This window comes from Ictidomys tridecemlineatus, chromosome 11 (assembly GCF_052094955.1).
Source record: "Ictidomys tridecemlineatus isolate mIctTri1 chromosome 11, mIctTri1.hap1, whole genome shotgun sequence".
Classification (NCBI taxonomy): domain Eukaryota; kingdom Metazoa; phylum Chordata; class Mammalia; order Rodentia; family Sciuridae; genus Ictidomys; species Ictidomys tridecemlineatus.
In genome coordinates this window covers 32,941,658-32,966,797 of record NC_135487.1, presented here as the reverse complement: position 1 = coordinate 32,966,797, position 25,140 = coordinate 32,941,658, and the positions used below count along the sequence as shown (strand labels likewise).

The window sequence follows — 25,140 nt, the reverse complement described above, 5'->3', positions numbered from 1 at the left end:
AGAGCCCAAAGCATCAGCACGAGAGTTTTACCTCCAGAGGCCCCACTTTAGGTAGAAACCCCAGGTGGACCTGCAACCCCTGCCTTGAGGCTTGCAAACCACAGGCTCAGTTGCTCTATCTATGGGAGGGGCTAAGAGCCTTGCAGAGACCTTTAACCCTCTGACCTGGGCAAGAAAGGGGTGGGAAGAGACCCCAAACAGGGTCTGGCCATCTGGGATGTTCCCCTTGCCCTGGTTTGCCTCAGATCATCTCAAGGCTGCTGTGGAGGAGGGAGAACTCATCTCTGCAGGCCAAGTTCAGACCCCCAAATGGTAATCTGGGCAGACCTGCATCGGGACCTGGATGGCCACTGCTGAGCTCAGGCTCTCCCTGACAGGTGTGCGGGCCCTGGTGAGCATCTTGCAGAGCTGGTATACACTCTTCACCCCCACCGAGGCTACTAGTATTGTAGCTGCTACAGCTGTATCCCATACCACTATCCTGCGTCTCAGTCTTGATTACCCACAGCGAGAGGAACTGGCTAGTTGTGCTCGCACACTGGCCCTGCAGTGTGCTATGAAGGATCCACAGAGCTGTGCCCTGTCAGCCCTCACACTCTGTGAGAAAGACCACATCGCCTTTGAGGCAGCCTACCAGATTGCCATTGATGCTGCCGCTGGTGGTATGACCCATTCACAGCTGTTCACCATTGCCCGCTACATGGAGCTCCGTGGCTATCCGCTACGTGCCTTCAAGCTGGCCTCACTGGCCATGAGCCATCTTAACCTGGCCTATAACCAGGACACCCACCCGGCCATTAATGATGTGCTCTGGGCTTGTGCCCTCAGCCACTCGCTAGGCAAGAATGAGTTGGCAGCCCTCATCCCCCTGGTGGTGAAGAGTGTGCATTGTGCCACTGTGCTTTCAGACATCCTGCGGCGCTGCACAGTGACTGCACCTGGCCTGGCTGGCATTCCAGGCCGCCGCAGCTCTGGAAAGCTCATGTCGACTGACAAAGCTCCATTGCGCCAGCTGCTGGATGCCACCATCAATGCCTATATCAACACTACACACTCACGCCTGACACACATCAGCCCTCGCCACTATGGAGAGTTCATTGAGTTTCTGAGCAAGGCTCGGGAGACTTTCCTGCTGCCGCAGGATGGCCACTTGCAATTTGCTCAGTTCATTGACAACCTCAAACAGATTTACAAAGGCAAGAAGAAGCTGATGCTGCTGGTTCGAGAGCGCTTTGGCTGAGAAAGCAGATAGCTTACTTCCAGGGCAGCTTGGGCATCCAGGTACCATCAAGTCAGGCCAAGGACACTGAAGCATTTGTCTACCCTGGGAGGACTCTGAGCACCTATGGCTGAGGCCAAAGGACCACAGGGCTAAGATTAGAAAGAGTCCAACTCTAGCCAATTTTTATGCCTTGGCAAACTTCTCACTACAGCCCACTGTTCCTGGAGGAGCTGGGCCCTGCAGATTGATCAGAAATCCCACAACATGCCACCTCACGCCCCTATATCCTGCGTGTCCTGGGCATTGGCCCTATCTCCCTTGGCAAACACAGACACTGTTCCGTCTCAGGGATTGCTTAACCAGAGAAACAGAAGCATTTATGGTACTGTAAATACTATAGTATATGTGTTGCCAATAATTGTAAAGTTGTAACTATTTATAATTCTGGTTCTGATTTGATGGGCACTTAAAGTAGCTGTGGGTGGGAGGATAGGCTTGTTTTCTGAGGAGACTCACAACCATTTCTCAGGTTTCCCTTGCAGAGTGTATGCTGTTAGCAATGGACAAGTAGGGGTGGCAGGGAGAAAAAATGGCCAATTAAAATGAATCCCAAGCTTGTCTATGCAGAAACCCCAGCCTGTAAACAGGGCATCTGTAGTCCAGTGGTGGGTGAGGGAGAGGCCAAGACTGGACTTAAGACTCTTGCTATGAGGACACTGAACTCTTGCTCCTGCCTCACACAACCTCTCCAGGAGCCTGCTGGACACCTCAGTAACAAGTGCAGGGAGAAAGTGAAGGTTTGGGAAGCCATTTGAGCTCATAAGATTCATCTACTCTGGTCACCTTTATGTTAGAGAGTATCTGGTTTCATCTCTAATTTATGTATGTGATACATGTGTGCGTTGGACTGTGGGTTTGTGTGTTCACTGTTTCATTTGTGCATGTGTGAAAATACATAACTAAGTGTACTCATGTTTGCATGATTAGTATATGTGTGTATCTGGGCAAATGAGTACAAGTTATAAATGACTGTATCTGTGTGTGTATGCCTGCTGTTCGTGGATCTGTGTGTCTTTATAAGTGTAACAGATATTTCTACATGGGTATGTCTGTATTCATGTTGGAAGATCTGCATGAATGTGTCCCTTCTTTTTCTGCCAGATCTCTCTTCCCCCATCCTCTCAATCTCTCTCAACAACTGAACATTTGTTCCCATCTCTATGCTCCTCCCTTCACCATTCTTTCTTGACAAACAAGCTTCTAAGCACCAGTGTCCCCTCTGTTCTAAGATTGGCTGCTTCAGCTCTACAATTCTCATCTATACGTGCTTTCTCCCCCTGCCTTTCTACCTCAAGCTTCCTCTGCCTGCTTTTGTCATAGTCCCAGTGGTCACTGATTTGGAGATTAAGGCTGGTATCCCTTGGCCTTTCCCTTTCCCACCAAGTGGGCAACCCTTATCTTAGCCCTAACTGACTGCCACAGTGTATCATGTTCCTGCTACCTTCCTGACCCTGGAGTTCAACCTGGAGTTATTATAGGAGGTAGCAAGAGCATTCAGAAGAGTCAATTGGATACCAGTGTCTTGGGTGTTTACTGTTTTGTGTCTTAGTTCCTGAGTTGGGATGGGGTTTGATAGGGAATGGGTGATATAGCTAGAGTGTGAACCAAGAACCTGTCTGCTTTATTTTCCTCTTGGAAAACTGTTTGTCATCTTTTTTATTCCAAACTGACCAGAAAGTTGTATTTGCTGTTTGTGGCTACTAAAGTCTTGCCCTCCAGCCAAGGGCCCCTACAACATCTCAGCCCAATGGGTTGGTAAACAAGAGAAGCCACTTCCATTTCTGTATCACGATTGCCCTTTTTTAGCAAGTGTGTGAATTCACAGTGCTTTTCTATGAATAAATCATGAATCACAGAAAAGATCATTTTTCTAAAAGTAGAACTTGTGTTCTCTCAATAAATGAGGCCCTTCTCTGCTTCTGCATTGCTCTAGCTGGGACAAGGAACTGTTTGGACCTAACAGGGATGTAGAAAATGACAGATGAATTTCCTGCCACACTATACTCCTCTGCAGAGTTCACAAGCACCTCAGAAGCTTGTCCTCAAAGGTGTCACCATGATGGGCAGGATCCCAAGATCCTGAGAAAATTAAAGGGTATGCTCAGAAAATAATAAAAAGCAACACTTGAGTGCCAGAGGGCCCATTAGCTTCAGAGGCCTTCTTGCCTTGGTGTTGGCCTATTCTAAGGCTTAAATCCCAAACAGCTTAGCTTTGAGTCTTTGTCTTCCCCATCATTTAGTGTCAAAGCTGAGGGTTCCTTAGCTTCTCCCTCCTTACCTAGATTGCATCTTTCTTTCTTTCTAGGACTCCCTGAAGTGTTTTAAGCACTTCTGTGCCTCTCTTTGATCAATATTCCCCTTCTTCCCCAGACACAAAGCCTATTAATTTGGGCTTTGTATGCTATGGGGAACCCATCCCTTTCTATGCAGTGTCATAGTCCCAACTTCTAGGAAGCTTTACCCAACTCCTTGAAGTTGTGGAGCTTGGATATATGAAGGCATAATGGTAGTGAGAACCCTAACTTTAAGTGCAATAGTCCATGTTCACTGATAACTGAGCCTTGAGACTTGTGGGAGGGGATACAGGGGAGGCTCCAGGGAAGGAAAGAACTGAAGATTAGAGCACAATCTCTCATAAACAAAACCACATACTAGGGGTGGGGTTGTAGCTCAGTGATAGAGCTAGTTATATGTGAGGCACTGGGTTTGATTCTTAACACCACATATAAATAAAGGTCCACTGAAAACTAAAAAATAAAAAAAAACCACATACTAGACTTCAATTATGGAACTTTATTCTCCAGAAAACAATCATCCATATACTTAAGGGAAGAGGTATATAAGCTTAATTCTGACGAAGTAGACGTGAATGTCTGTGCACAGCATCCACAAAGGCCCCTACGTGTTCTGGGTCCATGTCAGGGTAAAGCCCATGGCCTAGGTTGGCAATGTAGCGTTTTGGCCCAAAGTCATCAAGCATCTGCTGCACCAATCGCCCAATCTCCTCCTGGGGGACCGAAAATAGGGAGATCTATAAGCCTCTGTCCTCCCTATGCCTAATAGTAACATACACCAGTAGGCATGCTTTTACTTGGTGTTATTTTATCATTTAATCAATAAAATTTATCAGATACTGTATATGGGCCAGACACTAAGAAAAAACAAATGAACAACAGCAAAAATTCTTGCCTTTCTCAGGCTTACGTTGTATGTATGGAGTAGAGAAGAGAGACAAATACATCAGACACATAATCACATAGCCATATCAGAGAGACAAACTTGTGCACCCATAGAGGCCCTGATTATTACCTCAGATGCATACAGGGCGCAGGGGTCCAGATTGCCCTGCAGGGTCACCGACTTCCCCACACGTTCCCTAGAGGCAGAACCAGGAACGCATTCTGGTGACTGCATACTTGGCAGCTTCCCACCGGCAACCCCGGCCTTAATCTCAAAGGTCCAACCTCTGTCACTCACCGGGCTTTCTTTGGGGCCACTGTCCAGTCAAGCCCAACCACCTCATAGCCAGCCTGGGCCAGCTCCTCCAGGGCAAAATGCCCATCCTTAGCAAAGATGATCTGGAGGAAAAAGCGGATCTGAGACTACACATAGGGCCTTGCTGTGCCCACTAACCTTTCTTGGATGCACTTCTGCTGCCCTCCTGTGGTCACTTCAGTCCATGCAAGACTTACCCTGAACACTACAGACCCACCAACCTATCCCAATCCTCACCATGGGCACAGGTGCCAGGCCTGCCTCCTGCAGCCTGGCTTTTACTCGCTTGGCCACATCACGGATATAGGGCAGTGCAAATTTGTTGAAGAGCTGTGGGCCAAGATGCCCTGCATGGGACTCAAAGAGCTGTAATGCCTATAGTTACAGGGTGGTGAAGAAAAATAAGAAGGAAAAAAAAAGGAAATACCTCAGGTTCCATATACAGAATGTGCATCATTTTCCCAGGTGACTAAACCCTGATACTGCCTGAGCCTATAAACCCAGTTCCAGTCAAAAAGTTTGCCTTCTCCAGATCCCAGTGCTAGCTTTGATCTTCACTCAAGAGTATTAAGCCCCCACCCACCCTCACCCCAGGGTCAGGGTGGGCTTGTCTGCTCTAGCCAGATCAAGGCCAATATAAGATCCCTGCCCTCTCCAGTTCAGGAGACTATTGTTTTTTACTCTTATAGTCCAAACCCCAGCTTATCTGTCTCCCCCTCAGGACTCACCTGGGCACCAGCAGCTACTTGTCCTACTAGATATGGGACCAGAGCATCAGTGAGGATGCGAAGCAGCTGGTGACTGGCCTGAGGTCTTTGGTAGAGCCAGCGCTTAGACTGAGCCATAGTACTTGAGCTGCCACCCTCAACCATGTATGTCATCAGAGTCCACTGCAGAAGGATCAAAGATGTCACAGTACAGAAGCCACACTCACACTTCCTTCCCTATCTACACCAGATATGCCAGAGTCATGCCCCAGTCCCCTGCTTTTCCCATATTACCGGGGCACCAGCAAAGCCAATCAGTGGCACACGCCCAGCCAGCTGTTGTCGGGTAAGTGTGATAGCTTGGAACACATAGCCCAGCTCAGAGGTCACTACTTCTGGATCCCGTAGACGTTCTAGGTCCCGCTCTTCTCTTAATGGCTCTGGGAAGCTGGGTCCTTTGCCAGGTACCATGGTCACCTCCATGCCCAATGCCTGGAGGGGGATAAAACAACTGGATCCCAGCCAGGTGCAGCAAAGTATACCTGTAATTCCAAAGACTTGGGAGGCTGAGATAGGAGGATCACAAGTTCAAGGCCAGCCTCAGCAATTTAGTGAGGCTCTCAGCAGCTTATTGAGACCTTGTCTCAAAAAGTCTGTTCTGTTCAGCCCATACCAATAGGAAAGGAAATGGAGAATAAAACTCAGCTAAACTGATCTCTTTCAGTCTTAATTTTTCCCTCTATCCAGCTATGATATGTACTTATCTTAAATCTTGGCAGGACTAATAAGATTTCCAAGGAATCCTTTTCTTCCTTTCTTTTTTTTTTTTTAACACATTTCAGAATCGGGTTTAAGTGGGTACCTGGGGTACAACAAGGATGTCGGAGAAGATGATGGCAGCATCCAGAGGGAACCGACGCAGTGGCTGTAGGGAATGGAAACGAGTTGCTAGGTGGCAAGCTGAGGGCATAAATACCTCCCTCTGTGGTCCCCTCACCTGCAGAGTCAGTTCACAACAGGCCTCAGGAGAGCGACAGGTGCTGAAAAAGTCCTGGGTAGCCCTGGTTTCCCTAAATTCTGCCGAGAGAAGGAAGACAGACCTAAACTTTCAGGCCTCCAGAATCCTCCCCTGCCTCCCCAGTTACCTAGAATTCTGGGCCCTGACCCTGACCTGGTAAGTAGCGGCCTGCCTGCCGCATGCACCAAACAGGAGTGTAGTCTGTTTCCTCTCCCCAGGCTGCTCGAAGGAACGTGTCATTCTTCAGCTCCGGAAAATTCTGAGATCTAGTGATCAGATGGGGTTGGGGGAAGGAATCAATACGCTAAGCCGGTGGATGGTGAAAGCAAGGGTTCTTAAAGTCGATTCAATCGGGCACTGCTATCTACCTCCTCCAGACCAGCTAGCAAACTGTGGCTCCCGGCGCATTAGGCCTCCTCTCTGCCTATCAGGTGGTACACAGACTCAAGGGCCCGCGCTGGGGCCGCTTTCCTACACGTACTCCCAGCTCTCCCAAGCTCTAAAAGCCCAGTAAGAATAGTTTTGAGGGAAATGGTCACTATACTAATGAATCTCCAGGCTGGAAAATAGTCAAAAAAAGGAGCAGAATAGATGGCCCCAGAATAGAGATCCTAGTTAGAAGTTCTGGGGCATCCCCTAAGAGAATGTCTGGAGGACGCAGTCCATAAAACGGTCCCTGAAATGAAGGTCTCAGAAATCCCATAGTTGGGAGCATTCGGGATCCCAGCGACTGGAGTCCACAATGGGAGAACTCCAGGAATATGAGGGTATAGGGACAGATAACTGAGCTGGAAAATTCAGAAACCAAGTCTCGCTAGCCACCCCGCTTTGCGGGGAACTCACCCCAAACCGTTCGCTTCCATGGTAAACTCAGTAACTGCGCGCAGAATCAACACACATAAATTTGAGCCGGCCCCCAGTGCAAGCTCCGCCCCTTCCTGAAGTAAACCAAGGGGTTCGCCATGTTGAAAACCACGTGATCGGACTCCACTGACAGCTATAGGGCTGTCCCGGCTGCTGCCTGGAGGACCCCAATCACTTTCACCGTAAAGCCCATTGTAGCGACGCAACAATAAAAGCCCAAATGAACTCCATTGAAACTACTTTTTCAGGTAGGATGAGGAATTTGTTCTCATGTGGTGACCTCTAAGGTTAGCGCGCTGAGCAACACAGCCCCTGCTTTTAAGAACAAACTGCTCTTCCAGTCTGATGGGGAAACAGAAATTGGCAATCATATTAAATAGAAAATGATTGTAAATATCCTGGGATTAGGAGTTGCGATCGATCCGGAATGATTTAAGCCTCCTGTCAGTGGTCAGGGAAGGCACGATTCTCCCAAATATGTTAATTACACCAGGCGCATGCCTGTAATTCCAGCGACTCAGGAGGCTGAGGCAGGAAGATTGAGAGCTCAAAACCAGCCTCAGCAATTTAGTGAGGCACTTATCAACTTAGATCCTGTCTCTAAATAAAATATGTAAAAGGTCTGGGGATGTGGCTCAGTGGTTGAGCACCCCTGGGTTCAATCCTCGGTACCAAAAAAAAAAAAAGGAAGCTGGGTGGGGAGAAAGGCTATTGTAATGATACAGGATAGATAGGGCAGTGACTTGAAAGAGGGTAGGAGCATTGGAGATAAAATGATAGTAGCGATAGGAATGGAGAGAGGGAAATTGGTAGCAACCACTAATCTTGGGTCTGGCTGGCTGGGTTCCCGGGAGGACACAGATGTACATGTAATTGCATTGACCATCGGAGTACTCAGGATTATACAGCAAAAGTGTAGGATGCGCTTAGTCTAGAACATACGGCGAAGGTTGGCCGAAGGCGGAGCAGGGCGTGGTGGGAAGCTCTGCTGTGGTCGCGGCTGGTGCTCCCAGGGCAGAATTACTCCTAGTGTCCCTCAGCTAGTTCGCCATGGCAGGCCCTGGCCCGGGCGCGGCGCTAGAGTCCCCAAGGCAGCTGCTGGGTCGCGTGCGCTTCTTGGCGGAGGCAGCACGGAGCCTCCGCGCTGGGCGACCGCTGCCGGCAGCGCTGGCTTTCGTGCCGCGAGAGGTGCTGTACAAGCTTTACAAGGACCCGGCAGGACCGTCGCGCGTGATGCTGCCGGTGTGGGAGGCAGAGGGCCTAGGGCTGCGTGTGGGTGCCTCGGGCCCAGCCCCTGGAACCGCCTCTGGGCCCCTTCGCGCAGCCCGTGACAGCATCGAACTTCGGCGCGGCGCCTGCGTGCGCACCACGGGCGAGGAGCTATGCAACGGCCATGGTCTCTGGGTAAAACTGACCAAGGTAAGCTCTGGCCTACCCGAGGCTCCTCAAAAGATCTCCGCGTCCAGAAACGACTCCGTTCCCCTTTCCTGCCCTATATTGAGCTGGCACTGTATTCAGCGCCCTTTACCCTGGGCTGGGCAGGGCGAGCAGCTGAGCAGTTCCCTGAAGGCTGTCCCCATCTGGCGGTCCCTGCAGGAGCAGCTGGCGGAACACCTGGGTGACTGCGGACTGGACGAAGGCTGGCTGCTGGTATGCCGCCCAGCGGAGGGCGGGGCCCGCCTTGTACCCATCGACACTCCTGACCACCTCCAGCGGCAGCAGCAGCTCTTTGGCGTGGACTACCGACCAGTGCTCAGGTCCTGCACTTGAAGGGGCAGGGCTTGCTATCGGATATCGGGCAATGAGGGACTGGGACCAGGTGTGGGGATTAGCGGGGGAGGATTTTGAAATGGAGGTAGCATTAAGAGCAGAAAGGAACAGGACCTGAGGGAGTTGGCATAGAGCTTATGGAGGCAAGGAGCTAGAGCTCTGGAGAAGGTTCCAGATCCTGCTGGTGATATCCTGCTGTCCACTTATGCCTTTCCACCCACCCACCCTCAACTGTGTACCCACAGATGGGAACAGGTGGTGGACCTGACATACTCACATCGCCTGGGATCAAGGCCTCAACCAGCTGAGGCATACACTGAAGCTGTACAAAGGCTACTGTGAGTGAGCTGTACCAGATGGGGAGGAGGGAGCTCCAAGTCTGGGCCCAGCCTAATTAGGGGCTTGGGGTTGCTTAGCTATGTGCCCCCAACATGGACCTACGAGTGCGACGAGGACCTGATCCACTTCTTGTATGACCACCTGGGCAAGGAGGATGAGAACCTGGGTAGCGTGAAGCAGTATGTGGAGAGCATAGACGTGTCCTCCTACACGGTGGGTGCTGGGACTCCTCCCTCTTGAGGCAAAATATAGTCACATCCCTCAAGGTTAGATCCAGATTTCCCACCTCCAAACCAGGGCCACACTCAGTCCAGCTCCCCATCTTGGAAGTCCTATAGGAACCCCTAGACTCCCTCCTACCTTACCCTAATCACACCTTTACCCCATATCAGTTGCCCTTTTAGCCCATCTTCATTACGCTTTCTGTCTTCTGCTCCCTGTCCCAAAGCAGAAGTGAGGGTAACAGCTGACCCCACCACTCTGTCTCTCCTTAGGAGGAATTCAATGTGTCCTGCCTGACGGACAGCAATGCAGATACTTACTGGGAGAGTGATGGGTCCCAGTGCCAGCACTGGGTACGGCTTACTATGAAGAAGGGCACCATTGTCAAGTGAGTAGGCTCTGAACAGACCTGGGTTGGGTGACTCATGTGCCTGTGGGTGCATAGAGACTCAGTGCACACTCTGACCCTATAGGAAGCTGCTACTCACAGTGGATACCACAGATGACAACTTTATGCCTAAGCGAGTGGTAGTCTATGGGGGCGAAGGGGACAACCTGAAGAAGTTGAGTGACGTGAGCATTGACGAGTGAGCAGGCCGGCCTGGGGTAGGAGGTGGGATGTGATCTTAGCAATGGGACCTGGTCCAGCTTGGATGCTTAAACTTGGGTGGGATCCCAGCAATCCCTAAAGGCCTGAGGCATGGACTGTCTGAAGTGCCTCACACCCATCTCCTCAGGACCCTAATTGGGGATGTCTGCGTCTTGGAGGACATGACAGTCCACTTGCCAATCATCGAGATCCGCATTGTGGAGTGCCGAGGTGAGTCTAAAGACTGTAAGAGAAAGGGACTGGGGAACAATATTGACCAAATTATATCATTATATCATGTATATGTACAAATATGTTACAAATCCCACTCTTATGTATAATTATAATGCACCAATTTTTTTTAATGTGTAAAAAAAAAAAAAAAAGGAAAAGAAGCCCCTGGGTGTAGATGTGGGCAAGCTGACAGTGTGGAGAGAAAGGGATGGGCCTGGAAGATAAAGAGGGATGAGATGATGGCTGGACTAACTCCAGGATTTGAAGGTGTGGGGCCAGAGCCAATTGAGAGGTGTCATATAAACCTATAGCCTTAAAACCATAGGAGTGGTTGGACTCACCTAGAAGAGAAGTTGAGACATTCAAGCATGCCAGCATTATAGAGGTGTAGCGAAGAACCAGGTGATAGAATAGGATTCCTAAGGTTCCAAGTCATAGGATGACAAAAGGCTGAGCATTAAAGGAGCCATTCCCTGATCTCAGGGCCAAGAAGGCAGCAAGTTCAGTAAATGACCTCACTCTGATCCCTTGCCCAGATGATGGCATCGATGTTCGTCTTCGAGGGGTCAAGATCAAGTCATCAAGACAGCGGGAACTAGGGTTGAATGCAGACCTCTTCCAGCCAGCCAGTCTGGTGCGATATCCACGCCTAGAAGGCACTGATCCAGAAGTACTGTACCGTAGAGCTGTCCTCCTGCAGAGGTGACTGGTCCTGGGCCTGCAGGCCATTCCCTTCCCCCTTCCTTCAGCTTTGTGTGTCTGTGTGGATCAGGCCTCAGTGTAAGCTGTTCTGCTCTAAAAGTCAGAGCAGCTCCTGACCCTACCTTCAGTCCCAATGTGTGGAGAGTTGGGGAGTCTTACATCTATGCCAAACTCTCTTTAGCTGTCATTATCTTTATCCACCATCGCAGATTCATCAAGATCCTAGATAGTGTCCTGCACCACCTGGTGCCTGCATGGGACCACACACTGGGCACCTTCAGTGAGATTAAGGTGAGTTTGGTCAGTGGGCTCTCCTTTCCTGCTCTTATAGATTTCATTCTTCAACAGAGTTCCTAAGACCTACTGTAGGGAACCAAGAAGAAAGGCAGACACAAAAGATCAAAATTTAGTGTTTGGGGGGATTTTCCCAGATGAGCATACAGAATGCACATGGGCTGGGGAGAAGAGGTGACAGCAGGGGCAGGGCAACTTGTGTGAAATTTGTGCACTAGCTACCAGCAGCTCCATATGACTCAAGAAAAGTATGCAGGTAGGTGTGAGGATGACGTGGGGATAAGGCTGGTAGGGGCTGGGCAGGAAGCAGGACCTAGCAGGTGAGGGCTCTGAGGGCCAGGCTATGAAGCAGGGACTTTGTCCCAGTTTATGGAGTCATTGGAAAAGTTTTAATTAAGGTAAAGACAATGTCAGATTTTTTGTTTTAGAAAGCTCCCCCTGGAGGCAAGGACAGGGAATGGACTGGGCTTGGAATGGAATGGAATGGTGAAATTGAGACCAGGGATAGAGGAAGTTTCCAGAGCCTGGAGAGAAGCTAACTGTCCATTGATCCTGTTCTGGCCACCTCTCCTCTTCAGCAAGTGAAGCAGTTCCTACTGCTGTCACGCCAGCGACCCAGCCTGGTGGCCCAGTGCTTGCGTGACTCAGAGAGCAGCAAGCCCAGCTTCATGCCACGCCTATACATTAACCGTCGCCTTGCCATGGAACATCGTGCCTGCCCCTCTCGGGACCCTGCCTGCAAGAATGCAGTCTTTACCCAGGTCTGGACCACCTAGGGTTAGACTGAGGGAAGTTCAGTAAAAGGCCTATGGGCCCAAGCCTAGAGGGGCCTGAGCAAAGTCTTTGGGCAAGAAAGAACCAGGCCTTGACACAGACAACTCCCTCCCCTTTCCCTGCCCCCAGGTTTATGAAGGCCTCAAACCCTCTGACAAGTATGAAAAGCCTCTGGACTACAGGTATGGCATGAGGGTAAGGGACTTGGTCAGGGAACCTGCACACTGTTCCTGACACCCCTTACCATCACCACTCTGTAGCTCTGAATCCTAACCCAGTATAATAGAGACCTACCCCTACTTATAGATGGCCCATGCGCTATGACCAGTGGTGGGAGTGTAAATTCATTGCTGAAGGCATCATTGACCAAGGTAAGGCCTTGCAAAAGGAAGACAGGGGTCCGGTTTGTTGCCTTATTAGAGTTTTAGAGGCTTCTGTGGTCACCAGCTAATGAAGATAGGAAGCCTGCGTATAAACACATTCTAAGGACTGGGCTCTTGTGCCTGCTGAGAACATCTGTCATTTCAGGGGGTGGTTTCCGAGACAGCCTGGCAGATATGTCAGAAGAGCTGTGCCCTAGCTCTGCTGACACCCCTGTGCCTCTGCCCTTCTTTGTGCGCACAGCCAACCAGGTAATCTCCCACCCCCATAACCTCCACTCCCCCAGGTTTCTACTATTCCATCTCTGCAAACCTCTCAGGTGCCAGAATGAGCTAGAGAGCATAGAAGAGGGACTGAGCTATCCAGGAACGCCTTTGGGCAGACAGGGAAAGCAGAAGCTTTTGTACATTCAGAAGGGTCATACAGGGATCCCAATGAGATTTTGGGAGAACTCTTTGAGGTGTTTAGGACAATAAAGTGGGCTCCATTGCCTGCCATACTGACAGCTCTATCTCTGGGACAGGGCAATGGCACTGGTGAGGCCCGGGACATGTATGTACCCAATCCTTCCTGCCGAGATTTTGCCAAGTATGAGTGGATCGGACAACTGATGGGGGCTGCCCTTCGGGGTAAGGAGTTCCTGGTGAGTAGCCTGATCCACAGCACTATCAGATCAGCCTAGGTCCCTGGAAGGAAGAGCCAACAAACCTGTGCAGCTCAAGGTGAAAGACAAACTATAGTGAGTGTTTGTTACACAGGTCCTGGCTCTGCCTGGTTTTGTGTGGAAGCAGCTCTCTGGTGAGGAGGTGAGCTGGAGCAAGGACTTCCCAGCTGTGGACTCAGTGCTGGTGAGTAGGGACTAGACCAATGCCATTTCCTGCAGGATGTCTTGCTCGGCTTTCAAGGCTGGTTAGGCATTATCTCCAGGCTTCCACAGCCTTGTACTAGCCCCCTCACTCCCAATTGCCTGTTTGGGGATTGCCTTGCCACCTCTCTACTTCCCTGTGAGCATCTTAAAGAAAGAACAGAGACTGCCTCCCTAATGAAATACTGATCTCTCTGCTTCTCCCCAACTCCCAGGTGAAGCTCCTGGAAGTGATGGAGGGAATGGACAAGGAGACATTTGAGTTCAAGTTTGGGAAGGAGCTAACATTTACCACCGTCCTGAGTGACCAACAGGTGGTAGAACTGATCCCTGGGGGCACAGGCATCATAGTGGGATACGAGGATCGTTGTCGTTTCATCCAACTGGTGCAGAAGGCACGGCTAGAGGAGAGCAAGGAGCAGGTAGCAGCCAGGCACAACTACTCTTAGCCCCAGCCTCAAATACCCAAAACCCTTCCTGATAGGCCACTAAGACCAATCCTAAGAACTTTGGCCCCCACCATAATTCTGCCCCACATTCTTACTGATCAGAGGGGTAAAGAGATGCCCCCAAAGGAAGCTAAGAATTGTGCCTTCTCTCCCAGCTAGGCCTTTCTCTCCTCCCCAGGTGGCGGCCATGCAGGCAGGTCTGCTGAAGGTGGTGCCGCAGGCTGTGTTGGACTTGTTGACCTGGCAAGAGTTGGAGAAGAAGGTGTGTGGGGACCCAGAGGTCACTGTGGATGCTCTACGCAAGCTCAGTGAGTTCTAGATGCTGGAGCAGTAAAGCTCAGGGGATGGAGCTTAAGGACTGGACAGGGTGAAACCTAAGAATGAATTCTGACATTATCCCCTCCAGCTCGATTTGAGGACTTCGAGCCATCTGACACGCGGGTGCAGTATTTTTGGGAGGCGCTGAACAATTTCACCAATGGTCAGTGGAGGAGGGCAGAGTGATGCTTGCACTGGGACTCTCCTTATGGGATTCAGAATCAGGGTAGAAGCTGTAGAATCTCCCTCATTTCCTTCTCCTCCACCAGAGGACCGGAGCCGCTTCCTGCGTTTTGTGACAGGCCGCAGCCGCCTGCCAGCACGGATCTACATCTACCCAGACAAGCTGGGGTGAGTGCAAGTACAGCAGAGAGAGCCGGAGGTGCCCACCCTACACACACACACACACACACACACACACACACACACACACACACTCACATGCCCCTACAAATCTCCTAATCTGTGGTCCCTCAACACCCCCAGATATGAGACCACAGATGCGCTGCCTGAGTCTTCCACCTGCTCCAGCACCCTCTTCCTACCACACTATGTCAGGTGGGTTTTCCTAGGCTCCAGCCTGGGGTGGCATCCTTGGTGTGGGAGGACTTCTGGCAGTAAAATGCACAAACTGAAGCCCACTTGCCCTTGGGAGTGGTGGAGGGGCCTGACTGAGCCTTGCCTCACCCCCACAGCGCCAAAGTATGCGAGGAGAAGCTCCGCTATGCCGCCTACAACTGTGTGGCCATCGACACTGACATGAGCCCCTGGGAGGAGTGAGGCATCCCTGCTCAGGCCCTATTGCCCTCACCTAGGAGAGCACACCTTCCCTGCCCAATCTGGGTCCATGCTCCTGGTGAGAGCTGCCATGTTCTGGAAATCTTCAGTGAGCCCTGCTCATGTGTGGAGTTGGAGCAGGGGCGATGACTTGACACTGGAGGTCCACCCCTGCAGAAACACAAGCCCTACTGTGCTGGGGCTTGCTTCCTGAGGTACTCAGCCTCTGTGAGAGGGACTCTTCCACAAGCCCAGCACAAGCTGCCAGGCCTGAGCTACTTGAAGGGGGCCACCCAGCTCCCCACCCCATGGATTTTGCTTCCATTTTCGATTCCACCTAATTTTTTTTCCTTTTCTGGTTTCAGCCAAGGCTCAATTTTTTAAAACCTTTGGAGGATGGTGTATGCCCCTCCCCAGGCAAAGAACCAAGGATGGATAGAAAATAATAGTCATCTTCTTTGGTCACCTACCCCAAAAGTAAAGCCAGGCTGATCATCTTCTCCCTCACATACTGGTCTTTTCCTCCTCACCCTCCATACCAGAAGTGTGAGATTTGTCCTTGCTCCAACCCAGTCTCAACTGACAAAAGTGCCACTGCCTTTCCTGGCTCAGAACCTCCATCCACTCAGCAGCATTAAATCTTGACCACCGCCTCATATTCATCACTTCTGTATCACCTCCAGCCTGAGTCCCCATCTGCTATTTTACCCCCAAGATTTTGCACAGGTTAAAGACCAGTTATGTCCTCTCCAAAATCTTCAATAGTACCCCTTTACCCTACTCTAAAATGAAGTCTAGACTTTAAACTTGCTCCTAGAGCTATGCACGCCCCTGTCTAGCCCTCCCTCCCTTGAGGGCCTCCATGATACTCCTTCAAAAGAAGGGCTTGCACATGGGGAAAATAGAATAAACATATGAATTCATTTCTTCAAATGTGTTCTTGGAGCTCAAAGTCTGTTTATTGGGCTGTGTGCTAGACTCATGGAGTACCTGGAGGATTGCTATGTCCTGGAAAAGCCTTCCTCAGGTAATCCCCTACTGGTAGCCAAGGAGATATATGCCTAGTTGGAGTGATAGGGCTTCTTGGTGACAGACATTACATCTGGAATGGATGGGGTAGGGAAATAAGGGCCCAGGAGTGTGTTGGGTGACACTGCTGGCCTGGCATCTTCTAAGATAGTTGTAGTGATTTGGAAGTCCACTTCTGGAATCAAGTAGGGAGAAGAATGTCACATCAAAGAACAAATCCTTGGGATGACTGACAAACCAGCCAGTTGAGGATTTTTACAAACATGAAAGTAGCATCATCACTGCCAACTCCCACCTGCCTCCTGTATGCACTAAGGTGCAGAGATCCAGTGTGGGCACAGCATTCCAGGGGGGGGGGGGGCGGGGCCGGCAGTCACAACCCTCAAGCACCATCCCTGGGACCCAGTGATCTGAGATAGTACATTGTGAGACTGCGAGGAGGCAGTTTTCCCAGAGAAGAGTCCTGTTCTCTCACCTCTTTCCCACATTGTCCTCTAGGGCTCACTCTAACACTTCTTGGGCTAAGAAATTTCTCCCCCACGCTGTGGCACGAACACCACTCCACACAGTGTGCTAGAATAAGGCCTGAGCCTAACACCGGTTTAGCCTCCGGAACAGGCCCCATTCTGCCCCTCCCCTATCCCTGTGCTTTGGATGGTTTACAGGAAAAGACATGTCCACACACACACACCTTCCCCCAGGGAGCTAAAGAGGCAGGAACCTGAGAGGCCACCACTCCCATCCAGTTCTGCTCCTAAAAGTAAGCTCTGCCTCTTCACCTTCTCTACCCTCTGGGAAGGGCCTGGTCTGCAGGCTCATGCCAGGTTTGAGGTAAGGGTAGTCCATTTCTGTACCTGGTACTAGCCATGTGTCCTTGGTCCCTCTTTTAGTCACACTATTTTGTAGTCTGTTTTTCATTTAATCATTCATTCATTCATTCCTCCCACAAACCTGCATGGAGCACTGATGTTGGGCACCACAGTAGATGCAATGAATAAACAGGTAACTCAAGTAATGATTATTTTTACCTTTATGAATTTAAACACTTATTGATTGATAGATACATTCAACAAAGAATCATGTAAACAGCATTTAGTAACACTTGGGTAAGAGCTACAAAGAGCAAGTGAAGATACCAGTACTGTTAGAGAACACAGTAAGATAGTTAATTTGAGTATTTATTGATTTTGTTATATTTTTCTTATATTTGTAACAATTTTTGCATAGTATTAAAAGTTTGGTAGTCACTCTTAGTGCAAAGCACTGTGCTAAGTGCTATACATATGTTATCATGTCAACTACTTTAATCTCCTCAACAACTCTATGAAGTTACTAGGATTACTATAATCTTTTCCAGATGACAAAACTCGAACAAAGGGAAATTAAGTAGCCCCCCGGGGAGAAGTAGTAAGTGATGAAGCTAGGATTTGGATGGTAGTCTGCCAGTCCCAAAGCTGAAAACTTTTGTTTGTTTTGGTTTTGTTGGGACTGAAACCAGAAGCACTTAACCACTGAGCCACATCCCCAGTGCTTTTTATTTTTTATTTTGAGACAATGTCTCATTAAATTGCTTAGGGCCTTGCTTAATTGCTGAGGCTGGCCTTGAACTTGCAATCCTCCTGCCTCAGCCTCAAAAATTGCTGAAATTTTGTCTTTATGAAAAAAAAAAAACCTATATATTAGGTATATACCAAGGGAAGCAATAAAAGAAACTACTTACGAGAACATTCTTTGAATTAAAAAAGAGACAAGATTATTTGGAGTCTGCTTTCCTCTATTCATATCCTGGCTTTACCTCACACTAGCTGTTGACCACAGGCCTCAGATCCCACCTTTTTAAAATACAAGACAATTGTAGTGGGCTAGGGATATAGCTCAGTTGGTAGAGTGCTTGCCTCACATGTACAAGGTCATGGGTTCAATTACCAGCACCACACACAAAAATGACAATAATAGTGCCTTTTTCACAGGTTTGTTGTTACAAACTAATTCAGGGAAAATCTTTGAAAGGGTACCTGCACATAATAATTAATGTTAATTACTATTACAGAATTCTCTTTTTATATTTGTTTAGTTATACATTGGCACAATATCTTTGTTTATTTTTATGTGGTGCTGAGGATCTAACCTAGGGTCTCACATGTGCGAGGCAAGCGCTCTACCACTGAGCCACAGCCTCAGCCCTACAGAATTCTTAAAATCCTTTCCCAGCAAGAGTACATATAGGATTGCCTAATATTTTTTTGTGGGTTCTTCCTTTTTTTTTTCTTTTTTGGCCTAGGGATTGAACCCAGAGGTGTTTAACTACTGAACCTCAGACCTTCCTATTTTTATTTTGAGAGAGGTTCTCACTAAGTTGCTGAGGGCCTTGCTAAATTGCTGAGGCTGGCCTCTAACTTGTCATTCTCCTGCCTCAGTACTCCTCCCAAGTGCACCACTACGCCTGAATGAAATTTATTCTTATATAGAAGATATTTTGTGTTTTATCTTTTTCAAATCTGTAATCAGTTTTTTAACTTCCTTTTTTAAAATTACTACCCTTTTCCTTTTAATTTAAAATGATAAATTTTAAATACTTCTTTTTTTAATAATTTTTTAGTTATCAATGGATTTTATTTATTTATATGTGGTAGTGAGAATCGAACCCAGTGTCTCACACATGCTAGGTAAGCACTCTACCACTAAGCCACAAGCCCAGCTCAAATACTTCTTTTTTTAAAAAAAATATTTTTTAGAAGTAGTTGGACACAATACCTTTATTTATTTATTTTTATGTGGTGCTGAGGATCAAACCCAGGGCCTCGCACGTGCTAGATGAGCACTCTACCGCTGAGCCACAATCCCAGCCCTCAAATATTTCTTATATGCTAAATTTTTATGTGTAAGAATTCCTTGGGTGGTTGGGGTTGTGACTCAGTGGTAGAGGACTTGCCTGGCACATGTGAGGCACTGGGTGCAATTCTTAGCACTGCATATAAATAAACAAAGATCCATTGACAACTAAAAATAATTTCAAAAAATTCCTTGTGACTGGGAATGTAGCTCAATATTTCAGCACTTGTGCTTGAGCCCCTGAGTTTGATCCCCAGCACTGGAAAAAAAAAAAAAAAGGCAAAAACAAGAATTCTTAGTTTTGTACAGTTGTGTCAGACTGTATCAAATGACCCTAAAAGTGGAAAAAAAGCAAAGAGACCTTAATAATCTATGGGAAGATGTTTGTTCTGTGACCTTTAAAAATCTTTGTCAAAACCTTAAAAATTCTCATTGTAAATTATAAGGAAATTTTTTTTAAAAGTAAAAGTAATTGTGGGAAGCCACTTGTGAATTACTTGAGGGTGGAGCCAGGGAGATTTAGGTGTGGCATGGAGAACTATTTTGTGTCTCCTCCGACTCACTGGATTACCCAATGCTTGTGACCTCTGTCTCTATGAGGAAGACCGCTCTAGTAGCTCCAGAGTTGGGCAACCTGTTGGGAACTGAACAGCCCACCTCCTGCCTTATTTGGCAAAGAACATTCCATGGCAAACCTTTGATGTGCCTGATATAAATAAAGCAAGTAGGGACTCCATCTTGCTTTTACTTGGGACTCTTTTTAGTGTGGAAGCTTGGTCCCAAAATTAGCCTGGCTAGCCCATCCCACCACCACCACCCTTTTTAAAATTACTTTCCATGTCTTGTGGTTTTTATTTTTGTTTGTTTGTTTGTTTGCCATTTTCTCTTTCTTAGCTTTTATTCTGCATCCAGCCCATTCTACCAAGAGAAACTCATTTCTGTCGCCTGTGCAGGCTACAGACAAGAAGTAATGTTTAAATGTACTTAGATTTAGGTTAGTACACTAAAGCATTAGAAAAATAAATAATTGCTGGACATGTGGCATGTGCTTTTAATCCAAGCTCAGAGGCTGAGACAGGAGGATTGCAGCAAATTTGAGGCCAGCCTGAGCAACTTAGTGAGACCGTCTAAAAAATAAAATAAATAGGTTGGGATGTAGCTCACTGTGTTATAATTCAGTGGTAGAGCAAGTGCTTAGCATGCTCAAGGACTTCAGTTCAATCCCCCTAGTATCTCTCACCCATGCCCAAAAAAGGAATAGCTAGAACTGTGCTTGCATCTTTTTTGTTGTTGTTGTTGTACAATGTAATGTGGAGCAGCATCTCCAAGCTTCAATGAGTTGTCATACTCCTAAATCTGGATCTGCTAAAACATTTTTTATGCTTTATATATTCAATCTCAGGAAAATCATGAGGATCTCTTTAATGTGAAGGTTTTTGCTGCCATTGTTTCATCTAATACATACTTTTTATCACAACTTCTTTCCTCAGTATTATAAATAATGTAATTTCACTTGGTGAAATTCCTCCTTCACTAAATTCCTCTGACTATAGACTCATGACAGCAGAGTCAACATCCATCCCCATGATCAACTTCTACAACCCCGTTACATTCCCTTTTAATTTCACTTCTAGGATTATCATTTTTTCATTTCTTTGCTGCATTTCTGTTGACTAATTTTCTTTTTGATTATTTTTCAAAAATATTTCATGGGTTAGCTCTAGGAGACAAGGAAGCAACACCGTTATACTCTTTGTTGTCTGTGTATAAAGGTATAAACTGGATAAGAGATCTGCTGTGACCAATTATCAACAGATTTTGAAAAAGCTACATTCCAAAGCATACAAGCCTGTAATCCCAGCTATTTAGAAGGCAGAATCAGAAGGATCGAAAGTTCAAAGCCAGACTCAGCAATTTAGGGAGACGCAGACTCAGGGTAAAAAATAAAAAGGATTTGGGGGTGTAGCTCAGTAGTAAAGAGCTCCTAAGTTCAAAAAAAAAAAGGAAAAGAAAGAAATTGCATCTTTATAAAAACATTGATTTTGGCAATCTTTGATAGTATTCTTTTTTAAAAAATATTTTTAGGGCGGGGGTTATGGCTCAGCAGTAGAGCGCTCGCCTAGCATGTGCGAGGCCTTGGGTTAGATCCTCAGCACCACATAAAGATAAATAAATAAAGGTATTGTGTCCAACTATAACTAAAAAATAAATATTTTTTTAAAAAGAGAGTATTTTTCCATAAAAAATGTAAAGATAAATAAATAAAAATTAAATTAAAATATTTTTAGCTGTAGACGGACACAATACCTTTATTTTGTTTATTTAGTTTTTTTATGTGGTGCTGGAGATCAAACCCAATGCCTCATGCATGCTAGGTAAGCACTCTACCACTGAGCCACAACCCCAGTCCCTGCTAGTATTCTTATTGTTTTTATAGAGGACAGGTTTTCAGAAGACCTATACTTCACCATTTTTATTGATGTCAACTGTTTCCTTTCCTTCTAAGTTTATTTAATAGAAAGTTGTAGAAAGATTTAAATGAAACACAAATTCCAAATTTCAACAATACCTATAAAACTCCAAAAATCTTACAAGTGTCAATATGGTTTTCTTCATGTTCATCATTTTCATATTCCCAAAGTACTATAATAGTGAATTAGAAGTTGCTTTTGCAAGAAGTACTGACACTTCATTTGTATTTGTTGTTGCCTTATGATTAATTAAAAGAACGAGAAATTTGGCACTTTTGCCTTCTTTATGTATTTGTCCCCTTTGCCTTAAATCTTGGGTCAGATTCTTGCTAACTGCACTTAAGCATGTTAGTAATTTAAGAAGTATTTATCAAAAAACTGGTATACAAGTTTGATTAGCTCTATTTTTACGTAACCTATCTGGTCCCCTTTTGAGACCAAAGACATCAAGATAAGAGGAATGTATTTCAAGATTTGCAGAGACATTCAACTGCCAGCTTTTATAAGGTTCTATTCCAGACTACGCACCTACATAAGATCCCAGTCATTGCCTGACACCTCCCTGCAATAGCAAGCTTGCAGGTTGCTCCCTAAGCAAAAGCAATTGTCTCATGGGAACCAAATTTCTCCTTTTGAGGACTACAGATCTGGTGGGTAAACATCCTGAGCAGCAAATGAATTTGCTTTCTCAAGCAGTAAGGACTTCTTCAGAGCTGTCTTGCAGAACCAAAACTGAGACAACGATGAACCAGACCATAGTTTGACCAAGACTGTTTAATTCTGGATACCTTTTGCCCCCTGCCCCATTCTTCCTCGGTTTAAACCTAAAGCTCAGTCTCTGGTGGTTTACACAAAAGATTCAGAACCCGAGTTTCACAAGTTTCAAGGTCAGGATGAAATGGAAGCTGTGGGCAGCATCACCAAGAGAAAGGTGGATGGGTATCTGATGCCTATGGAGGGGACCACTTTCCTCCCCTAGGGGGCGATGAAGATGGTTATGAAGAAGAGAAGGACAAGAAGAGCAGCCAGAAGATGACGATTCAAAGACTGAAAACCTGAGCCTAATGACCCCCCAAATGGGTGTTCCATGAAGAAAAGAGCTAGTTCAACTTGGAACTCAAGAAATCACAACATATACTTTCCCTTGAGACAGCCATCTTACATTGGCATGCAACTAAGTGTTCATGCTCCCAGTGACTTGGGAGGCTGAGGCAGGAAGATCACAAGTTCAAGACCAGCCTCAGCAACTTATCGAGGCACTAAGCAACTTAGGGAGACCCTGTTTCAACATAAAAAATTAAAAATGCTGTGGATATGGCTCAGTGGCTAATGGCCCCTGGATTGATCCTCAGTATCCACCCACCAAAAATGTTCATGCGTACTTCTCATGTGATCACACACAATGTTAAAGAGTTTTGTACTCAAGGAGCAAAGGGGGCAAGATTTAATAAAACTACTCATTAAAAAAAAAAAGACCCTAAATCTCATGTTAGCATCCTGAAGAGAGGGCTGATAAGCTTGATCTCACTTTGCCTTCCCAATACAGCCATATTAATTTAAGTTCCTTTCCTGCTTTTCCCAATTTTTCCACTTGGTTTTGGGGGTAAATGGCTAGACCTGATTTATTGGGAACCCCCAGAATCAGATCTTTGGCAACAAACAGTATTTATCACCTTTTAATATATTGTCAGTTTATTCATTTATTTCTTAATCTTCTTTATTACTTATCCTGCCCAGGACTTAGAATGTAGCTCAGTGGTACAGTACCAAGTGCAAGGCCCTTGGTTCAAAGGCAAAAAAAAAGTACATTTATCCTGCCTATCTCTGCAAGAACATAAGCTCCATAAGGGCTGGATCTTTCTTTTCTTCAAAAATGTATCCCAGGAGCCTGCACTGTCCTTGGAAAAGAGACTGGAGGCAGGGAGTAATTCCAAACAGGCACTGATAGTTAGGCAAGGAACAAACAGTTGTTAATGAATAAAGCTACCATGGTTCCAAAACTATACTTTAAAAGCAAGGGAAATGAGCCATCTGAAAAGTTATTTTTTTTACACTCTGTTTTTCATCAAATGTTTAATTATGTCAAGTTATTGTTTTAAATAAAGGTGTGTGGGGGGGAAATCACTGAATTGATTAAATCACTTATTTAAAAAATTGATATTAGAACATGAATAGTCAGATTCTTGAACTTTAAAACCACCAATGATCCTTTTGTATTCTTAAAAGAAATATTAAAGTTCTAATGAAGGAAGATTATTTCCAAACTTTTTTATACCAAACAATGTAGCATCATTTGCTCTCTAACTTATTATTACTGGTTTAGGCATTGGTGGGACTTATATACAAAAATAAAATGCAAGTATTTTAGGACCTGCAATTGACTGCCAAAGTAATTTCTTTCTTTTTGTATTTTTATCTTTCACTCAGCACTATAAAAACAATAATTCCCAGCTCCACTGACAAGTCCACAGCCAAATGGAATAGATGAATATTATGATGTGGCCAGAAATTCCCAAAGAGATCTTTAGCAGACTGTGGGAAGAATAGTTGTGAGCCAAGGCCCAACTTTTGAAAGGTTTCTTTTGTCTCCCACAGTTCAGAGAGTTTGCTCTTCTTTTTGGTGGGAGGGGTACCAGGGATTGAACCCAGTGGTGCACAAGACTGAGCTATATCCCCAGCCCTTTTTATTTTTAATTTTGAGTCTTACTGAGGGTTAACCAGGCTGACCTCAAATTTGCCAGCCTCATCATCCCAACTAGTTGGACTACAAGTGTGAACCTTTATGCCCAGCAAGTTTACCCTTCTTAACCTAATTCCCACCCCTTGGGGGAAAAAATGAGAAATAATCACTGTGAACAGAAAACAAATATTATAGGAAGCAGCCTGTATGTAATAAGCATTTATTAAGTACTTCCTGTGAACTTAAAGAATAATAAATAATGAGCATGAGGCTAGTCATGAGGAATAATAATAGGAATTGATTTAGAAGGACTTCAAAAGAGATGACAGTGTGGGCTTTCAGCCCAGTTTTCCCACCATCAAAAGAGAGGTTAAAGGAAAATTTAGGAGAAAATTTCAGTTAATTCAAGATTATTGACTTAGCACATCCCAGTTCCTGAGCTAGGTCTGTAGATCAAAAAAGATACTGCCCTTATCCTCAAAAGATTTCCAGTGTGATAGAGCGAACATGAAAAAGGTGATAATAATTATTTATGGTAAGTGCCATAATGTTAGTACTAGAAGCAGTGGGAGCCAGGAAGAAAGAACTCTAATACAGCAGTTCTTAAAGTGTCCTCCACAAACCCTTGGGGATCTCCAAGTCCTTTCAGGGGACGTGCTGGGTCAAAAATATTTTCATCATAATGCTGGAACATTTTTGTCCCTTTGACATCTTATTGGCAGTGCAAAAGCAGTGGTGGGTAAAATTGCTGATTCTTTATATTTACCATGAATCAAAGAGAGACACCCAAACTGACTCAACATCATTGCATTATTCACTGCCACATACTTGTAATAAAAATAAAAAACAATAAAGCAAAGTCAGTTTTACTTAAGAGAGTCTTTCTCGAAGAAATAAAATAATTTCTATTAAATCTTGGCCCTTGAATATATATCTTTTTAATATTTTTGTGGTGAAATGGGAAGCATGCATTTAATACTTCTGTGCATACAAAAGAAATATGATAGTTTCAGGAGAAGCTCTTGTGTGACTGAGTTGCGATTTTAAT

The 25,140-nt window shown here is 46.2% G+C and overlaps 3 protein-coding genes across 10 annotated transcripts in view; 2 read left to right on the top strand and 1 right to left on the bottom strand.

The window, feature by feature from the left end:
* Zswim5 (zinc finger SWIM-type containing 5) overlaps positions 1-3,144 on the top strand; it is a 179,384-nt gene extending 176,240 nt beyond the window's left edge. For 2 of the 3 annotated variants that reach the window (XM_078026154.1, XM_013363190.4), the window contains one exon: positions 378-3,144. In XM_078026154.1, coding sequence (XP_077882280.1) covers positions 378-1,240 — 863 coding nt within the window. In that variant the 3' untranslated portion in view covers positions 1,241-3,144. Of the gene's footprint in view, positions 1-245 lie in introns of all 3 variants that reach the window. The other variant, XM_078026155.1, reaches the window with a different exon arrangement.
* A 911-nt stretch (positions 3,145-4,055) lies between these two features.
* Positions 4,056-8,332, bottom strand: Urod (uroporphyrinogen decarboxylase). 5 transcript variants are annotated; one of them, XM_078026159.1, is made up of 10 exons: positions 8,309-8,332; positions 6,656-6,768; positions 6,482-6,561; positions 6,347-6,409; positions 5,779-5,976; positions 5,506-5,667; positions 5,015-5,152; positions 4,760-4,860; positions 4,592-4,658; positions 4,056-4,289 (listed from the first exon to the last, which is right to left on the bottom strand). In XM_078026159.1, the coding sequence occupies exons 2-10, from the start codon at positions 6,681-6,683 to the stop codon at positions 4,128-4,130; spliced, it is 999 nt and encodes a 332-aa protein (XP_077882285.1). In that variant the 5' UTR covers positions 6,684-6,768; positions 8,309-8,332; the 3' UTR covers positions 4,056-4,127. The 5 variants fall into 5 exon arrangements, with proteins under 5 accessions (XP_077882285.1, XP_005318020.1, XP_077882286.1 ...); XM_005317963.4 differs by lacking the exon at positions 8,309-8,332 and adding an exon at positions 7,346-7,495; XM_078026160.1 differs by lacking the exons at positions 4,592-4,658; positions 8,309-8,332 and adding an exon at positions 7,346-7,495.
* An 84-nt stretch (positions 8,333-8,416) lies between these two features.
* Positions 8,417-16,013, top strand: Hectd3 (HECT domain E3 ubiquitin protein ligase 3). Of its 2 annotated transcripts, XM_005317962.5 has the most exons (21): positions 8,417-8,785; positions 8,963-9,123; positions 9,382-9,474; positions 9,553-9,688; positions 9,970-10,085; positions 10,171-10,284; positions 10,435-10,517; positions 11,057-11,222; positions 11,432-11,513; positions 12,095-12,277; positions 12,420-12,472; positions 12,597-12,661; positions 12,819-12,922; positions 13,195-13,314; positions 13,430-13,519; positions 13,752-13,958; positions 14,164-14,293; positions 14,392-14,466; positions 14,573-14,654; positions 14,790-14,861; positions 14,999-16,013. In XM_005317962.5, exons 1-21 carry the CDS (start codon positions 8,417-8,419, stop codon positions 15,081-15,083), a joined length of 2,586 nt encoding a protein of 861 aa, XP_005318019.1. In that variant the 3' UTR covers positions 15,084-16,013. The 2 variants fall into 2 exon arrangements, 1 of the variants encoding a protein (XP_005318019.1); XR_002482813.3 differs by lacking the exon at positions 14,999-16,013 and having other exon boundaries at positions 14,164-14,247; positions 14,790-14,846.
* The last annotated feature ends 9,127 nt before the right edge of the window (positions 16,014-25,140 follow it).